At 39.5% G+C, this 19,706-nt stretch overlaps 1 protein-coding gene across 4 annotated transcripts in view; it reads right to left on the bottom strand.

Annotated features, from left to right (window-relative positions):
- Nucleotides 1-19,706, bottom strand: part of DOP1B (DOP1 leucine zipper like protein B) — a 50,138-nt gene that overhangs the window by 10,031 nt on the left and 20,401 nt on the right. For 2 of the 4 annotated variants that reach the window (XM_086765186.1, XM_086765194.1), the window contains exons 10-26: nt 17,963-18,083; nt 17,337-17,456; nt 16,786-16,891; nt 16,083-16,274; nt 14,545-15,238; nt 13,557-13,825; nt 12,628-12,780; nt 11,496-11,596; nt 10,641-10,831; nt 7,325-8,939; nt 6,611-6,722; nt 5,815-6,003; nt 5,027-5,152; nt 4,256-4,390; nt 3,561-3,616; nt 450-554; nt 297-363 (exon numbers count right to left, since the gene is read on the bottom strand). In XM_086765186.1, coding sequence (XP_086621312.1) covers nt 297-363; nt 450-554; nt 3,561-3,616; nt 4,256-4,390; nt 5,027-5,152; nt 5,815-6,003; nt 6,611-6,722; nt 7,325-8,939; nt 10,641-10,831; nt 11,496-11,596; nt 12,628-12,780; nt 13,557-13,825; nt 14,545-15,238; nt 16,083-16,274; nt 16,786-16,891; nt 17,337-17,456; nt 17,963-18,083 — 4,352 coding nt within the window. The remainder of the gene's footprint in view (nt 1-296; nt 364-449; nt 555-3,560; nt 3,617-4,255; nt 4,391-5,026; nt 5,153-5,814; nt 6,004-6,610; nt 6,723-7,324; nt 8,940-10,640; nt 10,832-11,495; nt 11,597-12,627; nt 12,781-13,556; nt 13,826-14,544; nt 15,239-16,082; nt 16,275-16,785; nt 16,892-17,336; nt 17,457-17,962; nt 18,084-19,706) is intronic. The other 2 variants (XM_086765202.1, XM_086765210.1) reach the window with 2 other exon arrangements.

Raw genomic sequence — 19,706 nt, 5'->3', positions numbered from 1 at the left:
TGAGAGAAATAATAAAAATACTCAGGGAAAAAAAAGCTTTGAAAAGTCTCTAGTTACCACTGCAATTTCATGCATTTTTGACTAAATTTTGTTAGAGACATATGTGCAACATGTATTTCATATTTGATTTTCCCATATTTACCAGGCCTAAGCCAAAACGTGTGTGTATGCACAGTCACACATTCTAAAAGCACAGGTGAATTCAGATACAAAGAATAGATCAGGCCATCTCCACTTTTACTTAGACATACAGTGCCGGATTTATGAACTAAAAGGTATATATGTATACACTATACCTGCAAGTCTTTTTGGTCTTTTTTGTTTTCTAGGGTAGGCATCCTAGTCACAAAGTCATTCAGAATACTGTGGGAAAATCAATTCACTCTGAGTTAGTAATTGGACAGGTCTACTCAATGCATCTATAAAACTACTTCTCTTTTATGCAGTACCTGAGAAGAAGAAAGTGTCCAGGAGGAGCCAAGTTCAACTGCACAGACTCTCTGAGAAGTCCTAATAAGGACTGGAAGTTCTCCTGCAAGGCTGAGACAGGCAGTCTGCCAAGAAAACAATACCAAAACACACCCAAGTCTGAAGTTAGAGTTAAGGAAAAAACAAAAAACAACATACGTGGGTAACTTGGTGGCCTAAAAGCTTCCATCAAGATCAGTCCTTTAGATCCTGCCCCTTTCTAAATGATCTAACAACATGTTATAAATATCTGGCAGCACAGGCAATATGCATACATCAGTAAATGCTAGCAGCACATGCAGTATGCCAGCCAGCACTGTAAGCAGGCTGGGTCTTCAGAAGGAAGAAAAGCAATGAAGTTTAGCTAACCAGTCCACTGCACGCCAGCTTACTTAATCTCCATAGCTTATTGCATACAGTGTATTGCACAGTCTGATATATCCCAAGGCTTCCACATGAGAAAAGCCAAGTATGTGAAGAAGAGTTTTGATCAAAGGAATATTTCCAATCAACTGCCTGACCCACTACTTGTCCAGCACAGACTGCAGCCATAGCAGTTTTATTGATTTTAGAAGTTCTCTATCTGTTAATCTGGCAACACAGAACAGATAAGCAAGCTCTCAGTCCTAGACTTCAGGAGGGCAGACTTTGGCCTCTTCAGGGACCTGATGGGCAAAGTGAAATGGGAGGCAGCCCTGGAGGGAAGAGGGGCCCAGGAAAGTTGGTCCACATTCAAGAAGCACCTCCTCCAAGCTCAGCAGAGGTGCATCCCGATGAAGAACAAGTCGGGCAGAAACGCCAGAAGGCCTGCGTGGATGAGCAAGGAGCTCCTGGACCAACTGAAAGTGAAGAGGAAAGCCTATAGAGGGTGGAAGCGGAGACAGGTAGCCTGGGAGGACTACAAAGAGGCTGTGCGAGTGGCCAGGGTGAGGAAGGCTAAAGCCCTGACGGAATTGAATCTGGCCAGGGATATAAAAAGCAACAAGAAAAGCTTCTATAGGTATGTAGGGAACAAAAGAAAGTCCAAGGAGAATGTAGGCCCCCTCCGGAAGGAAACTCGTGTTCTGGTTACCCGGGACATAGAGAAGGCTGAGCTACTCAATGACTTTTTTGCCTCAGTCTTCATCGATAAGTGCTCTTGTCCCACCACCCAAGCTGTGGAAGGTACAAGCAGGGACTGCAAGGATGAAGAACCACCCACTGTACTCGAAGAGCAGGTTCAGGAACATCTGAGGAGCTTGAAGGTGCACAAGTCCATGGGACCTGTCGAGATCCATCCGCGGGTCCTGAGGGAACTGGCGGATGAAGTTGCCAAGCCACTGGCCATCATATTTGAGAAATCATGGCAGTCTGGTGAGGACCCCAGTGACTGGAAGAGAGGGAACATAACCCCCATTTTTAAAAAGGGGAACAAGGAGGACCTGGGCAACTACAGGCCGGTCAGCCTCACCTCTGTGCCTGGCAAGGTCATGGAGGATATTCTCCTGGAAACCATGCTAAGGCACATAGAGAGCAAGAAGGTGGTTGGTGACAGCCAGCATGGCTTCACCAAGGGCAGATGGTGCCTGACCAACTTAGTGGCCTTCTGTGATGGGGTGACAGCATCGATGGACAAGGGATGAGCAATGGATATCATCTACCTAGACTTGTGCAAAGCTTTTGACACTGTCCCGCACGACATCCTTCTCTCTAAACTAGAGAGACATGGGTTTGATGGACGGACCACTCGGTGGATAAGGAGTTGGCTGGATGGCTGCACTCAGAGAGTGGTGATCAACGGGTCGATGTCCATGTGGAGACTGGTCACGAGTGGCATCCCTCAGGGGTCTGTGTTGGGCCCGGCCCTGTTCAACATCTTTGTCGGTGACATGGACAGTGGGATATGGTGCACCCTCAGCAAGTTCACTGATGACACCAAGCTGTGTGGTGCCGTCGACATGCTGGAAGGGAGGGATGCCATCCAGAGGGACCTTGACAGGCTGGAGAGGTGGGCCCATGACAACCTCATGAAGTTCAACCAGGCCAAGTGTAAGGTCCTGCACCTGGGTCATGGCAATCCCAGGCACAAATACAGGCTGGGCGGGGAATGGATAGAGAGCAGCCCTGAGGAGAAGGACTTGGGAGTGCTGGTGAACGAGAAGCTCAACATGAGCAGGCAATGCGCCCTTGCGGCCCAGAAGGCCAACCTCATCCTGGGCTGCATCAAGAGGAGCGTGGCCAGCAGGTCGAGGGAAGTGATTCTTCCCCTCTACTCTGCCCTGGTGAGACCCCACCTGGAGTACTGTGTCCAGTTCTGGAGCCCCCAACACAAGAAGGACATGGACCAGTTGGAGAAGGTCCAGAGGAGGGCCACGAAGATGATCAGAGGGCTGGGGCACCTTTCCTATGACGATAGGCTGAGAGAGTTGGGGCTGTTCAGCCTGGAGAAGAGGAGGCTCTGGGGAGACCTTATAGCGGTCTTCCAGTACGTCAAGGGGGCCTACAAGAAAGATGGGGAGAGGCTGTTCAGTAGGGCCTGTTGTGATAGGACGAGGGGTAATGGTTTTAAAATAGAGGGAGGTAGGTTTAGATTGGATATTAGGAAAAAAAATTTTACAATGCGAGTTGTAGAACACTGGAACAGGTTGCCCAGAGAGGTGGTGGAAGCCCCATCCCTGGAAACGTTCAAGGCCAGGTTGGATGAGGCTCTGAGCAACCTGATCTAGTCGAGGATGTCCCTGCTCCTTGCAGGGGGGTTGGACTAGATGACCTTTGAAGGTCCAACTCTAACCATTCTATGATTCTATAAGGAGAAAGATCATAAGAAATCGTACAAGAATCTTGCTAATAAGATGCCTGAAGAATGTTGCTCTGTTAGTATGAAATGAGGCTTTCAGACTAGCATTGTCAACAGATCAATGGAGCATAATATCACAGCCCAGTTATTTTGTGTCTATCTGTCACTTAAAAATGAAATGGCAATAACCATTTCTTACATAAAGGTGTTCCATGATACTGTGACACAAAGATCAAGGTAAAGTAGAAACAGTAATGCTGGCTGTTCTCTTAACTAGAGTCAAATAGAAAATTATATTTTACAATGACTGAATTACCTTTGAATGAAAGCATAACTGAACTGTAGCACTGGAATATCTACAAGAGAAGATTTCTGAAAAATAAAAGCAAAATCACAATAATTTGCCACCAGAAAAAAAAGCAAAGTCCAAGCTCTTGAATACTTGTGTTCAATGGTTAACACACCCTTCCCAGAAGGCACTTGTACTCCAATAGGTGACCAACTATTATATAACTATCTATACAGCCGTACGAGGGAATTCAGAGCTTCCATTACTTTGGAATATCTGCTACAGTTTATTCAGAGCTGTAGGAGTGCCTACAATGTCATGCATAGTATCAAAACAGGTTTCCTTGAAAGCCAATTGGAAGATAGCAGACTCAATGTGAAGTATTTCTAACTGTTCAGATAAGGGTAGAAAGATAGAAATGTGTCACTGAGTTGTGTATCTGCAGCAGTTTTATGAAAATTGTCAGCATCTTCAGTACTGGAGGACCCCACACTTTTTCATTACCAGCAACTTCTCTAGCAAAATATTCTGCAGAACCTACACACATTGATGGATCAAAACACAAAACTCACATTCTGGAAAACATAACTTATTCAGGAGAAAAAGAGAATCACACACTTTTTAAAAAAATCCCAGATTTTCCTTCAACAATATCTAGAAGACACATTGGAATAGATCCAGAATCGAATATATTAAAAAAATGGAATTATCCTCATGGTTACCTCTTCGCCCTTGATTTGTGATGGTTTCTTGACAACCTCTTTGACGAGATGTAATATAGTGTCAATTTTCAATGTGTTAAGTGCACATATTAAGTCCACAAGAATAAGCTGAGATGCACTAGCCACTGGAAGAATCTGACAAAACAAAACAAAAGACACACCCCTTAGATCACTGTGCTAGGCAAAATATGAAGTTGAAAACACAGCTTTTTGTGTGATTACTCAAATTTCAATATTTATACAAAATCTAGATTAGACAAGTTAAATCAAGCACATGACAATTTGCCATATACAAATCTTCTCCCACCACCTTTATGAAAACAACTTCATTATACTCCAACTTCATTATACTCAAATGGAAACAGAAACAAAGAGGTGTTCTACTCAGAATAAATGCTTAGTTCCAGAGAATACTACAACTCTAACCTTTCTCTGGAAACGGAGCTGATTCAAGGTCTTTAAAATATAATTGGCAAGTTGCAATCCCAAGATTACAATCCGGTATTGAATTAAAAAATGGCTATTACTATCAGAATCAAACTGCCAAAATGTCATTTTTATTTGATTACTTATTTAGGTTTAATTGTAGACCTGATGCTTTGAAGGCTCATGTATAAATAAGAGCATTTCAGATTTTTCAGTGGCTTGCCATTGTCACATGTAAAAATATCCCAAAGAATCTATAAACAAGCCCAGAGTTTAGAACTGGTCATATAAATGTAACATTTGCCTTTACACTGGAAAACTAAGGGTGCCCTTCTTTAGTTTTACCTTGATTTTACTTTGACTCCTGTGAGGTTTCTTGCTATTCCATACTGCTGCAATTGCTGCCATCAACTGGATTCCAAGTTGTGCTGTCAATGGATTAATGAAGTCCAGTATTTTAGTTCTTAATGTCTATAGAGTAAAAAAAGAAGCAAACATCAATGTTAAACTTTGTAAGGCAAAGGCTATCTCATAGCCTATAAAACATTCTTCCTTTTTCCGAGATATTCAGAAAATACACAACAAAAGACTCTCTTCATATACTTGTCAGTCAGATTAGTTTTGATTATTTATGAGCTGGTGTATCCTTCTTACAGATAGAAGGCACATTTGTTGAAAAATAGACTGCAAAATAGAAAAAAATATCTTTTGTGTTATATGCTCTCTTTTCCTATAGATATTTTTTACTACTATGATTTACCAAGATCCACAGAAGACGGGAAAAAATCTAGTATTTTTATTCCTTCAGGTACATGTTCTACTGCCTGCAGAAGGTGCAGACAATTCAGAGGTGTTTGGCCCTACAGCAGCTATTAACAGAGGCTCAAGGAAAAAGCAAAACATTAAAAAGAACAGCTAAGGGTGCAGATGGGCACAAAGAACAGGGAAAAATCTACTTTTGTAGGTAGGTATTGTGCAAATCTGTACCTCATGAGAGTTCTTAAAAAATTCTCACTGGCCCAATATAATTAATGTGGCCTAATGGCAAAACTATTCATATGAACTCTATGTAAAATGCACTGGTGAGGGAGGAGATGATAAGGATGAAGAGATACATAGCAGAGAAGTCCTACTTTGGTTGCTTTAAAGTAGACTGATGAAGAGCCTTTAGTTGTTCCAAAGAAGTCAGTTGGTCTTTTCTGAGAGTCTTCCCTCTTTATAACACTCCAAAGAAGGGACATGGTATTAATAATGCGAGGCAATTCTTCCAAAATGGCATTCCTAGCATTTCTCAGGTTTGCAGGTTCAGCTAAACATGATGACTAGAAAAAACAAAAATATTAATATTAAAATGCATTATTTACCACAGAGTGATTGTTCTCATTCTATAATTAGGAGAATTACAGTCAATTTTGTAATGACGTTAAAAATAATTCAGCCATTCTATTTCTGAAATATACTGCTTCTATTGGAGTCTACTGAACTTGCTGTTTACTATTTTGGCATAGGGAGAATTGATTTGTCTAGGAAATTATTAGGATAACATCCTCTTCTGACAAATGCTATAGGAATAAAAATTTTAGAAAACACATCAGCATGTTTTCAAGTCAAAAGAACATGAGAGACTTTTCTAACGGCAGAGCAACTGTAGACAAGTTACATAGGACTAATATTTGTGTCACCAAGATCATAATGAACACCATCTTAGAATTAACTTTTCTATCTTCAAGCAAAAAAATTAAGTTCAGTCCCCCTCCCTTACACTTTTACTTAGTTCACTTCTTTTGGTGTGCTGCGAGGCTTCTTTAAGGTTATCTTCTCATACAAGTGCTGCTTTACTGCTTATATTCACCTCTGAATGAAAAACGGGTGCGTACTTTTACAAACTTGTGCTGAGGCTCAAGCGAGTGGTAGGCATTAAGCACTTACCTTTTTAGTTTGATTAGGGTGATCCAGAAGGCAAAAGTGACCAATGGTTGTCAGGCCTTCCAAAAGGGTTAGCGGGTAATCAGGAGTAACATTTTCTCTTTTAGAAGTTAAGCTTTGGAGAGGGGGCAGAAAAAAAGAAGGTAAAGAGGCCAAGTGGTATTTCCTTGATTAAAAATTCCAGTAGCAATCTGTTTCTATTCAACAGTTAAAAGAATACTGGAATGACCAGACAGGAATATTAAAACAAAGGATTCACAAACTATGCTTGGACAACCCAATTTTTCCTTGTCTAGGAGGTCTTTAGCATTCAGTTATTTTTCTCTACTCTTTTCACTTACTGCCTGTTCTGAACAGGATCACTGTATTTTTCTTCTCCAGGGTGTCTCTCCTCAATTAGTCCTCCAAAATCCTCAATCTTGTCAAAACTGGGAACAACTTTTTTAGTTGGATGGCAGGCAGAGGACAGGAAGTATGACAGCTGCTGGCCATTCTTGCTGCTGGTCCCCTTTCCTCTCTTTCTCTAACTGCAGTGAGCCATGCTGTGACAACACTGCCTCCACCTCACCTGGGCTCAAGGGACAGATGGCTGCACATGCAGCAATGTTTGAGGATCAAACTCTGGGAACTACAACACTAAACTGGTAAGTTACTATGCACTGCTTTGTAGTAAGGGGAACTTTTCAGCCTAACAATTCCCACACTGCAGACTCTTACCTTGCAGATGTTTTTGCAGATGTCTTCACAGCTTCATTTTCATACTGTTTGACAAGCTCATCCAGGTTTTTACATATCTGTACAACAAATGGTGCCACAGTCCAGCCTAAAGACTTCCCAAAATAGGGCAGGGAACATGTAACTAAGCCTACCCAAGTGGGATGCATCCCATAGCCATACTCTGGTTGCAAACCTCTAACCACAGCAGAGACGAATAATCCCTGTGAGGTTATGGGATGCGGATAGACATACTGCATTGCACCAATAGCCTGCTGGAAATTAAGAGCCTGCTGCCATTCCTTCGAGAGGTCTGGCTGATTCTCCTGCTCCTCATGAGTCTGTCCAAGATGGTGCTCCAAGACAATTAATACCTGCAAGAGCTTCAGCAACTCAATCTGGAGTGGGTGTTCGCTCCATATTTGATCATGCCCAAAATTGATTAGGCTCTCTTCAAAGAGATCTTCTCCAGGAACATTATTAACTCCATCTGCCATAAGCAGTTCATACCGTTTCTGACTTGTATACATAGATGCAGACAAAGAAAGAAGAACAAACTCTTGAATTTTGCATCTTCCTAGTAAATTGCGTATAAACTCTACATTCTTATTTTCTGCTGCCTTTGCCATGGTAGCTAGCTGGGTCATCATTCTAATCAAGACTTCCACACTTTTTACCTGAACATCTCTGTTGCCAAGCACATCTCTCTGTGTGACCTTCAAATAGCATGGATAATATGAGCGCAGAAAACTGAGACAGAGGTAAGTGAGCAATTCTATAAGAAGAGAATGGGGACACATGGTTGGGGACTGAGTCTGAAGCTTGCCATAAAAACTCTGCCCTACGAGAGCTTCCTGATGGCGAGCTAAAAGATTGTAAATCAGGTTCAAATGTGCTGTAGAGCTGGTATCCATGCTTGTACTAGCTACAGCTTCAATAAATTCTTTAGGGTTTGTTTTAAGCACTGCCTCCAGAACAGAAAAAGCATACAACACTCTCTTAGAATCATAAGGCTGCAAATATAACAGCATGTGTTTGAACAGAGCCTCAATCATCTCCCGTTTTTCCTTTTGCTGCTTGAGCAACCTAGAATGGGTAATTTCCTGGAGCTCCAAGTCCACTTCTTCATCACTTGACAGAGACTCTGACGCTTGAGTCCTCTCAGAGTCAGCACGCACAAGGTTTAGCGCTACACTGGATTTGGAGCTTTCAGGAAGGAACGCATTGAGACAATTTACATGGTTTGTGGTCTCTTTGCCATCAGTTGCAGCACTGTCATTGTCCTCATTGCTCACTTCTTGCAGCTCCAGAGAAGGAGAAAAAGAGGATGTATTTTCACTGTCATGGCCTGTGCTGGTGTCTGCTGATTCTGTGTGCTCACTATTATCTTGGTCACCATCTGCTTCATGTGAAGTTACTGGATTACAAGAGCCATCATTTTCAGACTGTTCAGTTTTTAACTCCAGCTTCTCTGGATCTTTTTCCACTTCTGCCCAAATTGCTTCTCTGTCCACGGTAGTAAACTGGCTCAATGGAAGGTTTTCCTCAGAATTGCTGTCAGAGATGCCAGACTCTTTCAAAGGGGCTTTTTTCTTGCAAAGCCAATCACGTATATCTTCTGAAAAAAAATTAACACAACATGCTTTGTATTAAGTAAATCATTGTAAGGAAAAAAAAAGGTTAAAAGGCTACTCTGCTCTGGTCTACTATTAATTGTAACCACTGGAGCTAAAAAGAAAAACAACCCTGGGTTAAGGCAAGAATTATCTTTTTTTTAAAAAAAAAGTGGTAGAGCAGTGCTAACCTACTGTAAGCACAAGAGACCAGGATCAAAACATAAAACAAATGCTGTTTCTCTTATGCTATAATTCCTTAGATGTGTAATATTTTTTTTTATGCTTCCTGAGCATAAAACGTTTGTTGAGATTGGGAGGGAAATGAGAAGGATAGCAACAGAAGAATCTTTCAATTTTTTTTTTTTAATTTTTTTTTTTTTAAACAGCTAATGCTTTCCTTAATTACGTGGTGAGGAATGAGAAAGGAATATATTAGCTCTGTTTTTGTATAGCATCTAATAAACAGGTTCCTTTGGATGCTATAAATATCTGCCATCTAACTATTTGCCAATCAAGACAGAAAAACAATTATGCAAGCAAACAGCTAGGTTAAGAGTAATGAGACAGACAGCTGACGCAGAATTTTCTTTATACAAAACTACTGGACACTTATCCACTGTCTTCCCGCTCTGCTCCAGGAAACAACCTTGGCTACTTGTGTCAAATGGTGTAGAGTGTCTCATAACCATACCACTCCCAGCAATCCCAAACCTGAACAGACTGCCAGCCTTCACAGGCACTTGGAACAAACCCTGGCTCCATATCTGTCTCAGTCTTCCTCAGCTGCTCCCCACAGGTCTCTGTCACACTTTTCTGTTCCACATTTGATGTGTAGATCATATGTGGTTCACAATGGTTCTCATTACGGGTCTTAAAATGGACAGCTGCCAGCTGTCAAATTTAGCCTGTGAAGGTAAAGACGCACTGCCAGATTCCTAAATTTGGGTGCTGGAGGTCATCTTCAATTCTAAAAATCTCTCTCTGCTTCTACATCCTAGCCATGGGATATCTCATGACTTATGCCGCAAGGGCTCAGCTCTGCTCTTGAATCAAGATGGATCTCCTTTGGACAAAGACATTTTAATTTTTAGAAGTTAGCAGAATTAGGGATTTTTTTTATGCAGTGTGCCCTAAACACCAAAATGTTCCTCACAACCCATCTGATTGATTATTTTAACAAGATCCTGATTGAAGACACCTGGTATGAGGGTGCACGGTGTGCTGGGGCAAGTGCAGCGGAGAAAGTAAGATTTGCCTGTCCATCCTGCCTACTGGAACAGTTCCTGGACTGAGATAGTCACCAACCTGCTCCTGGATTTCATTTGGTTGCAGACCTAGTTTTGCTCGAGAAGGGATGCCGTGAACAGTGAACACACATGCAGTGTGGATCATGTAGGAATGGCAATGAGAAGTGTGGGACAAGATCTCAGAGCAAAGCAGGGAGCAATCCAAACCAACAGTGTAGATGCTGCCACCATAATAGAAATAATCACTAGGCCTTCAATTAGCATGACTTACTCCTGAACTCTGTTTTAGGCATCACTAGAGGTGAAATAGAAGAAATAGAAGAAATCTATGGAACTGATACAACACAACTTAGGGTAATAGGATGCCATTGCACTTCAGAAACAGCCTTCAGTAGGTGTTCAGGAGTATGCAATGCTATGATAGCACTTACAGTTTCAGTCCAAGAACAGTTTTACCTGCTGAATTTTTCAGTTTGATGTAGTGGATGGACGTGCGCTGTGTCTTTGGATGAAGCAACAGCAGCAGGACTGGTTCGAGAATCCGTGCAACATCATTAAGTGAAAGAGCACGGATCAGCCAGCCCTGTGCTGCAGCACCAATTGCACCATCTGAACAATTGAGACTGTCCAATACCACAAACAGAGACCTGAGTGGAGAAATCAGAATGAAGAAGTACAATTGAAATCCCTAAAAAAGTTAATGCAAACAACAAAATAGTGGCAGGGAACAGACAGAGTGCATGTTCAAGTAAGCACCAGCCAACAGCTCATGTCTGCTGACAACAGCTTGATCATGCACATTTTCCTGAGTTGAGGTCAAGTATACATGCATTTGTAGAAGCAAGGCCATACAAATACTCACACTCTAGAAGAGCAGCATATTTAAAGTTCTTGCACATATTTATTTAGAAAGACTCTTAAGGCTTTTGTCTCATTTTATACAAAGGTTATGATCTCATAAATAGGAAGTAAAACTGAAATAAGATTTTTTTTTCCACAAGTAGCTGGTTCTATTTCCTTTGGGAAAAAAATCTAACCCACTCCAAGATAAAAAATATCTCCTATGCAGAAACTTGTCTGCAAGCTGCTCCTTCTATTTCTACAGAAACTTCCTTCACACAAGAAAGTGCACCATGCATATAGAGTGCTTTGCAGAGGTAATAGTGCAAGAAAGTTGAAGATCTTCCTTTTGCTCATTTTGTTGTTCTCTCTACGGAGAACTTTTTCTGACCTCAGAAAAATAGAACAGAACAAAGTATGATATAGTTAAATATACAAATATAAGTCTAAGCCAGTGGAAATAGAAAATACCTATCAAAGGACCGATTGTGAGAAGTCACTCTGCTGCCTTGGATCTCTCTGGTCAGATGCCACATGACAGAGAATCTGAACAGTGCTTCCAGCCTTGTCCCCTTTGCAAGGAAACAAGACAGATATGTATTTTTTTCAGCATTTCTCTCCGAGTAAAGTTTTAGTGATTTTTAAACCTCTAGCAGAACAACAGTCATTGCGTAGACGACTGCTAATGCTTCTCAGGTAGTTTCAGAGCACTTTTCTATTTTGCAGTAGACTAAACCAAAATGCCATGTCTCTATGAATGCACAACCAAAACTTAACAGCTACAGTGTTTGTAGGAGAAAAAAAAATACATGTCAATACACCCAAAATGTATTTCAGGACTCTTGTATATAAACATTTTAGTCTCGGTTTGGTGTTAGGGAGGTTTAAAAGTTGGATGACAAATGGGAAGACATTAATATATTAGGTAGTGTTTATTATTGATAACTTTGTTTGTAAGCTTTTAAAAGATTTCCAAACTTTTCAGTTTCAAAATTGCAAGAGCAAAGATATGAAAACAATACCAAAGACTGAAGGTGGCTGTTTTAAGTTTTATTGTGCAAGGCACTTCTCACAAATATATTTTAAGTTATTAAAGAACTGTTCTGTCATTAAACTAGCCAAGTGAAATAATTAATAACCAGCTCACTTAAAATACAGCTTACTTAAAAGATGTAAATACTAAGGTGGACACAGGGTCAACATTATGTTGACATACACTTACAAGGCAATAAAGTCTTTTGTTGGAATATGAAGTTTACAAAATCAACACAAAATAAAATTATTTTAGAGTTATTGGTGGAGCTGGGCCAGTTTGGAAATACTGACAAAACCTACAAGTTTTTAGATACTACATGATTTAGGCTGAAACTAAAAAAGCTCCTGCATTGACTGATACAGCTTGTATCTAGGGATTAAGTTTATGAGTAGTCCCATGAGGAATAAATTTCAGAGAATTCTAAAGGTGCAGACAGTCTGTCAGACTCCTGGAAGACAGAGGGACCATGGGAGTGAAAACGTAGGGTGGAAGGGGACTAGAGGCAGCCTAGGAAGCACTGGAACAACTCTACAGTGATGAAGGGGCTTCAGTGAATACAGGACTTACTTTATCACGATCCAAAAGTGCGTGGCAGATAATATCTTCACAGATGTTTGCTGACGGTGCCAAGCAGTGCAGCCTGTAGAACAGCTCCACACAGGCAATATGATGCTCCCGTGTCTCTTTGTTCAGCTGATTCCAGAGCACACAGGCTACTCTCTAGGGAAAAAAAAAAAAAAAAAAAAAAAGTAATAATAATAGCTTTTCATTGCATAAACACCCTCTGTTACCAAAAGGGATTTCCAAATCATCTCAGTTTACCAAAGAGCAAGAATTCAGGTCATACACTCAGACCTAAAGGAATACAACTTTCCTACCCTAGTAGGACAGGTAATCCAAATGTACGTGCACCATAAACTAAGAAAAGCATTTCTGCTTCTATTTTCTGGGTCAAAATTTAATAGATTTTCCATGTGTCAGGCACAGCAACTGGAAACACGGTAATTAAGAAAAAGATCTTGGAACCAACCCTCATACCAGCGCTAATATACATAAATGATCAGGAGAAGGAAAGCACCTTTTAAATATATATACTCAAAACAAGGCGGACAGAATGTTTCCATTATTATTCACCCACTAACATTTTCTCTTATCTGAAAACTTAGAGTGGTATTGAAGTTCTCTAAAGTGTAACTTTCAAGCTCATGAAACCAAACCCTTCAAGTCAGAAATCAACTATACCTACCCCCCAAGAATTTGGGCACAAAAACAACCAGCAATTTGAAAATAACCTTCCACTTTTGAGCATCCTGTTGGGAAGCACACAAAGAAGAATGCAATTGCTCTCAAATGCTTGTGGAAGCAAAAAAGGGCAGTGTGTCATGGTAACACAAACATGCTGCCCCAAACATCTATGCAAATAACATTTGCTCTCCCACTCCATCCTTAGAGGTTCAGTGTAGTTGGGCAGTAAAAAAGAAAAAGAAAATTGATACCTGGTAGAAATCTGTTTTCTCTGAGATGATCTTTAGAACTCCAGGAGCAATGGGAGGAAGGGTGACCATCTGTAGCTTTCCAAAGAAGGGGTTGTGGCCAGACAATTTGTACCGCTTCATTCTGTCTTCTATCACAAGTGCCAGCGATTGGGAATGGTTGATCACCTCCAGCAGCGTGAAGATAGACACGTTCTGAACATAGCAGTCATTCACACAACAGCATATTGTCATTAAGGACTTCAGCCACAGAGGGAAGCTGGCATCACAACCTTCTCAGAAGACAGGTGAGAAAAAAGGTTTTGAATAATCTCGACGTCATGGTCATATTTCCAAGAATTCTTTAATCAAGCTCACAATACCAAGAGACAAAAATGACTGCCCAGATCCCACTGTCATGCTATTATCCAGTCCCTTACTTCAAAAGGGACTTGCTTGAAAGCAAGTTATATTATTTTCCCTATTTCTCCCAGCAGAAAGCTCTTGCAGGACCTCAGTAACCCAGTAACTAGTGGATTTCTGCTTTCCAGTTTATGTTTATTCACAACTAGTTTTTACAGCTGTCGTTTTCCAGCTGTCATTGCCAAAAATAACAACAGGGGTCTGCTGATCCAAGCATACTCTTTTGGGTAGCATTGAGGTGTGTCAGTTCAGAAACCATGAAGCACACAAGGAACTGATAAGGCTAATATCAAGTCAAGTCATTTTTGCCTCTCCTGAGCAAATAATTAGATAAAGTTTTATTAAGGTTTGACTGGAGACAGTCTGAAGTATGAGTTAACACCAAAATCTTGGTAAAAATTGTCCCCCAGCTGCAAGACACAAAACACATGTTGATGTGGGTAAGTCTTTAATCCACATGCAACTTGCCTCAGCCATGTCAAAAGGCATTATTATTGGCCCTGGTCACATGCCTTGCAAATAGCCAAACTCACACTGCTATTTGCATCCTCAAATTCTCAAGTTGCCCAGTAAAGGAATCTTTTCTTACCAGGAACCTGAAACAGAGAGAGATACAATTGTTCCATCTCCTCCTCTGAAAGATAGACTGGGAATGTGGTACAATCCAGCAAAAGGTGACAAGCTGCAGAGAAAGCTTCCTTGCAGTCACCTCTAAGGGGTCTCAAGGCAAGCATCACTTGTTCTAAGTCCCACTCTTCTTCCTCCTTTTCCTTTTTGTTACTAGAGTTGTGGTCAGAAGGAAGAGGATTAGAACTCTTGCTCTTGAATGGTGACCCTCGAACTGAGAACAAGTCTGAAAGCATTTGTTTAAACTGAGGTACAGTGATTTGCTTTGCATCCCATGGACTCTTTTTCTTGCTAGCACTTTCAGTTAGTCTGTAGCCATTCTCTTTTTTATCTTTTCCACTCAGATTCGGTGCTGAGATGCTTTCGTTACTTGTTTCTTGAAACTGCACTCCAAATACGTATTTACTGGAAAACTTGGCAACTAGCTCTTGGACGCAATACAAGGTCTTCTGAATGCTCCCCCCTTTCTTCCAGACATCATCTCTCTCAAGGGTCACAGTTGGTACCCCTAAGTGCTGAGAGAGCTCTGGGGAGGAAGTACTTAGACCAATGCCACTGTCTTCCGACTTCAGGGGAGGGAATGGAGTCTCATCCTCCTCCTGCAGCACAGACTTTGTTTCCAAGGTTATGTCCACATTTTCCTTTTTCACTGGGCTCTAAAACAGGAATGTTAATATGAATAATGTGACACTGCATAGATAATTTTAAACTACGTAGAACTGTGGCAGGCACTGGGGAACAGCAATGACAGAAAAAACTCTAGTATTTGTAATTTTGAGATACAGATAACTTTCACAAAATCATGAGACATAGTTATGTGTAAGCAGTTCAATTCAATTGTATTTAAAAACTAATAAATGCTTGTATAACCCTCACACCTTGACTCATCAAACACCAAGAGATGCATAGCTACTGATACTTAGCAAATGGAAATGTTTCCTGAAAATCAATTCACCACTAGAACAGTATTACATATGCTGGATTATTTCAAGTCAACTGCATGTTTTTGTTTTACTGCAAAACTTTGTCAGTTTGTGCTTGTGTGACTGCTTTATGCCACCTATTCTTCATTCCCTATCATGGTCTCTTGCACACAAATAATACCACATTGTGTTAAACTAAAATATTAATTGAAAGCCTTGCAGACCTAACCATCTGTAAAGCTGGGCTTGATTTGGCAACTTGAAGCTTTAGTTTTGATGCTGAGTGGCTTTTCAAAACCATTAAGATCACATTCTTCTCGAAAGGTAGGATTATAGCCGCGGTTTCAGAAAAGACTATACTCCTTCGCTGTCACAAATAATTCAAACAAGTCAGAACTGAATACCCACTAAGAATAGCAAGGCATCACATAGCTCTGGAAGGGGCCAAAGAAGATAAGTTTCAAAAATCTTCATTGGTGCAGTTATCATCTAGATTTAAGTTACGAGAACTAGCATTTTAAAATAAGTTATTTCACTAACAATTTTAAATATCTATGAGTAGTTGAAAAACACCTACCCCATTTCCACTTCCTGTCTCAATGTCCAAATAGGAAGGGGGCATTTGCACTTTGCTAAGCACCTTAAAACAGGTCTTTAAAGCATGAGTGAGTTCTGGTAAACTTAAAGCTTCCATATTTTCCAGGAGAGACTGCACCATATAACTGAGCATCTGTGGAAGATACTGAGTCTGCACTTCTGAGTAGAGTTCCTAAAATAAATAAACATCGTTTAAAATGGTTATCACATATTATATTATCACATATAATAATCACATTCAGCTGTCTAGCAATACTGATCAATGATTGATAAAGTCACTTCATGAATGGCTAAGCTGTACAAACTAGCTTCAGTGCTGTTCTTTCTTTCTTCATTCTACATGATGAACACTGAATCATAACCTAAAAATCTTAGGATAGTCAGCCAGCTACTAAGAGACCAAAAAAGTCCCAGGAAATTATTTACCTAAGAAGCAAAAAGTACACTTTTTTATTCCTTTGATAGAATCACCATATTTAAAAATGCAAATAATTTTTATTTTTCTAGGCAATAGCACAGGTAGCCATATATAAGTCAGCACATAAAACTATACTTTGCAGGACATAGCATGCATATGCACATGCATGTCAATTTGCCTATTTTTATTTCAGGTAATCACAATATGAATTATTTTATTTTAAGTTTCTTATGACTTTGACGCAGTTAATTTCAGGTTGCCTTACCAAAGGAATCACGTCAAGAAGAAACACCAGTAGCGTGCAGAGCTCTGAAATTGTAGGAGGAGTGCTAATATTTTCAAGAGGATATCTCATCTGTGTGGATTTGTTTCTGGGTTGAGAGAAACATTATTCTGTAAGCTTTTTTTCCTGTCAAAATTCTTGTTACAAAAAAAAGCTTCATCAAAACCAGCACAAAATACTGAACAGCTAGGCTTTCTGAAGCAAAGTAAAATGGGACTTCTAATACAGCAGGATAAAATATTCTGTCAAAACCATCTAAACTGTAGCTTGCACATGGGATACAAGCTTTTCCTCCTTCAGTTGTTATTGAAAGTAATTTTTTTTTGTTCTCAGGTTGCTAGTTTCCATCTAATTTTTTTTTATCTGTTTCCATTCTTGAATTGGTTTAGGATGCAATTTACATATCTGTCTGATTCAAACATGTATCATGTCCCTTCCAGAATTTAAACGCTTCAGTAAATTTTATTATCTTACACAGATAGTGCTTAAGTGGCATTTTTAAGAGGAGTACTATTGTTTGACAACATAAGCACCTGAAACAATCTTCAAAACATTTGGTCATGTAATCCCAAAGAAAATCCGTGCTTAAGGATGTGATCAACAAATTGACTGTTTTGACAATTTCTGAAGCATTTTTGTTCTCTTTGATTGCACTGCATGAAAGGGAAAAAAAGGACAAAAAAGAAACAGATGTCAGTGAAGATCCTAGGAGCACGCACATCACAGTATTAGCTGATGTGTTCTAAAATCTTTTCTCCCTTTCCTCTACAAACTAAAAGACATTGACTGTTTTAAATCAAGGACTAAGTCATTCTGGAATAGCTAGAATTTGAGCATCTTTCTCCCAGATTAAAGAAATCAAGCCTTCCACTTTGAAAATCAAAAGGCTAAGAGTGTTGTCACCAGACTGACTCTTGGCCAATATAAGTAGATTTAACCAACACCAATCATATGCAGTGTATTTCATTTTCTTCTCTGCTAATCAAAGAGAAATCAAGTGCATGTGGGAAAAAAGGGAAGTCACAGAAAAATCTCATCTTCTATAGACAAGGTCACTTAGTTAAAAACCTAACCTTCCTTAAACTGGTTAGATTTTAATAAGTTAGCTTAATGTAAAATGAGACAGATTCAGTTCATAGTTGAAAACTTGTAGTTATACCTTGCAAGTATGTTGCCACTTTGATTGTAGCTAAGTTTGAGATCAGATCCAAGTGCATCTTTGCAGTAGGAATAAAAGGCTCTAATAACTTCAAGGAATAGATCTCCAACAACCTGCGGCCCTACAATTGAAAGAAAAAATAATCCAGTACTTGCACCAAAGTGATTGCTAAGCGGTTCAGTTACAAGCCTGTATAGACTTAAATTAGGGGTAGCTAGACTAAAAAAACACCATCATCCAAGTAGGAAGAAAATGCTTACATGGCGTTTTAGAATGTCAGATTTTCTAGTTCAAATAAAATTAAACATGTAGTTAAATATTTGGGTTCTTAAAAAAAAAAATCTAGTTAAATACCACTTGTTCATTTTAGGAACTTTTAAAAGTGATACTTGGAAAGCCATAGCACTGGTTCTACATTACACTCAACTCACTTCAGTAAGGCACCTACACTGCAATAATTTATAAGTGGCATAATCATAACTGTAAATCTGCAGTTCACGTGCCAAAAATAATCACCATGTCCGTATCCATAAGGAAAACAAGCACATTTCCCAATACACATTTAACATAGAAGCCTTGATTAAATTTTGAGAGACAGGAGATGGAAAAGTCAGCAAATTGAGGAAGTTAAAATACCTAAATATACTCAAAAATGCATATTTATAAACAGTTTTAAGAAGAAAGTGTAAGTTAGGTGTGTACTGACAGTTGCACCCAGTTTTCAAGGGTCAGCACTTTTTTGTTTTATCTGAAATTATCTATAGAGGAGGTGAACAATAATAAGTACAACACCCTAAACATGGAACCATTTTAAAAAGTAGCATATAAAGCATTCCAATGAGTGCTTCTAAAAAGAAAAAAAAAAGTTCAAGTGACTAAGGGTAGCAGAAAAGGTCAAAGAATCTTGTTATGATTGAGTCTGTTAAATCCATTTCAAAAGGAAGTGAAAGTCATATTGGCTTAAGGCTCAAGAATTTATATTTTGTGTGCTGACTGGAACAGAAAGACTAAAGTGTATAATGCAGTTTAGCTAAATAACTCATATTTACAGTTCAGATTAACAGTGATTGCCAGCCAAATAAAACATACAATAGTGTAGTACCTGTTTTCTAAATTAGATTAATCAATAAATTTATAATGTCATAACCTTAGTCAACTGTCCTTTTTTTTCAGCATTTTTGTCAGGAAATGCTTTCTGTAAGAGGCTTCAATAATGATTAAAAAAAAAACCCAGCTAAAAATCATCTAAAACCAGCAGAAGGAAACATGAGCACTGCTGTCTTATAAACAGACTAATAACTGCTTCTAGTAAGTCATACGTTATATAAGCAACACAGAATCCGCATTTTTCCTGGAAGTGCTTTGATGATTTTTTAACATGAAGTGTGCTTAAAAGGACTTTCCTAACTCATGAAAGAGGATAAACTTACCAGATACAGGAGCCTGCAAAACCAAACGCCACTTGAGTGCTTAGTCTCAGTACTGGAGTTTTATTCTAACTCTACAGGCTTAGTCAATGGCAATATCTCCCTTCACCTAGGGTAATACCTAGAACAACACTTTGCGATACAGTCAGTCATTAAGACTCTATTAACTTCTAACAAATACCAGTTACCCAGTCTATAAGCTTCTTATACCCGTCAGATTCACAGAATATAATTTCAAAGACTTATTTCTACATACATCATTCTTAAAGATTGCTACTAAATCCTGAAAATCTGTCAAGTCCCTTTGGCTTAATTTT

Source organism: Chlamydotis macqueenii, chromosome 1 (assembly GCF_036417535.1).
Source record: "Chlamydotis macqueenii isolate bChlMac1 chromosome 1, bChlMac1.mat, whole genome shotgun sequence".
Lineage (NCBI taxonomy): Eukaryota > Metazoa > Chordata > Aves > Otidiformes > Otididae > Chlamydotis > Chlamydotis macqueenii.
This window is presented reverse-complemented; position numbering and strand designations above follow the sequence as displayed.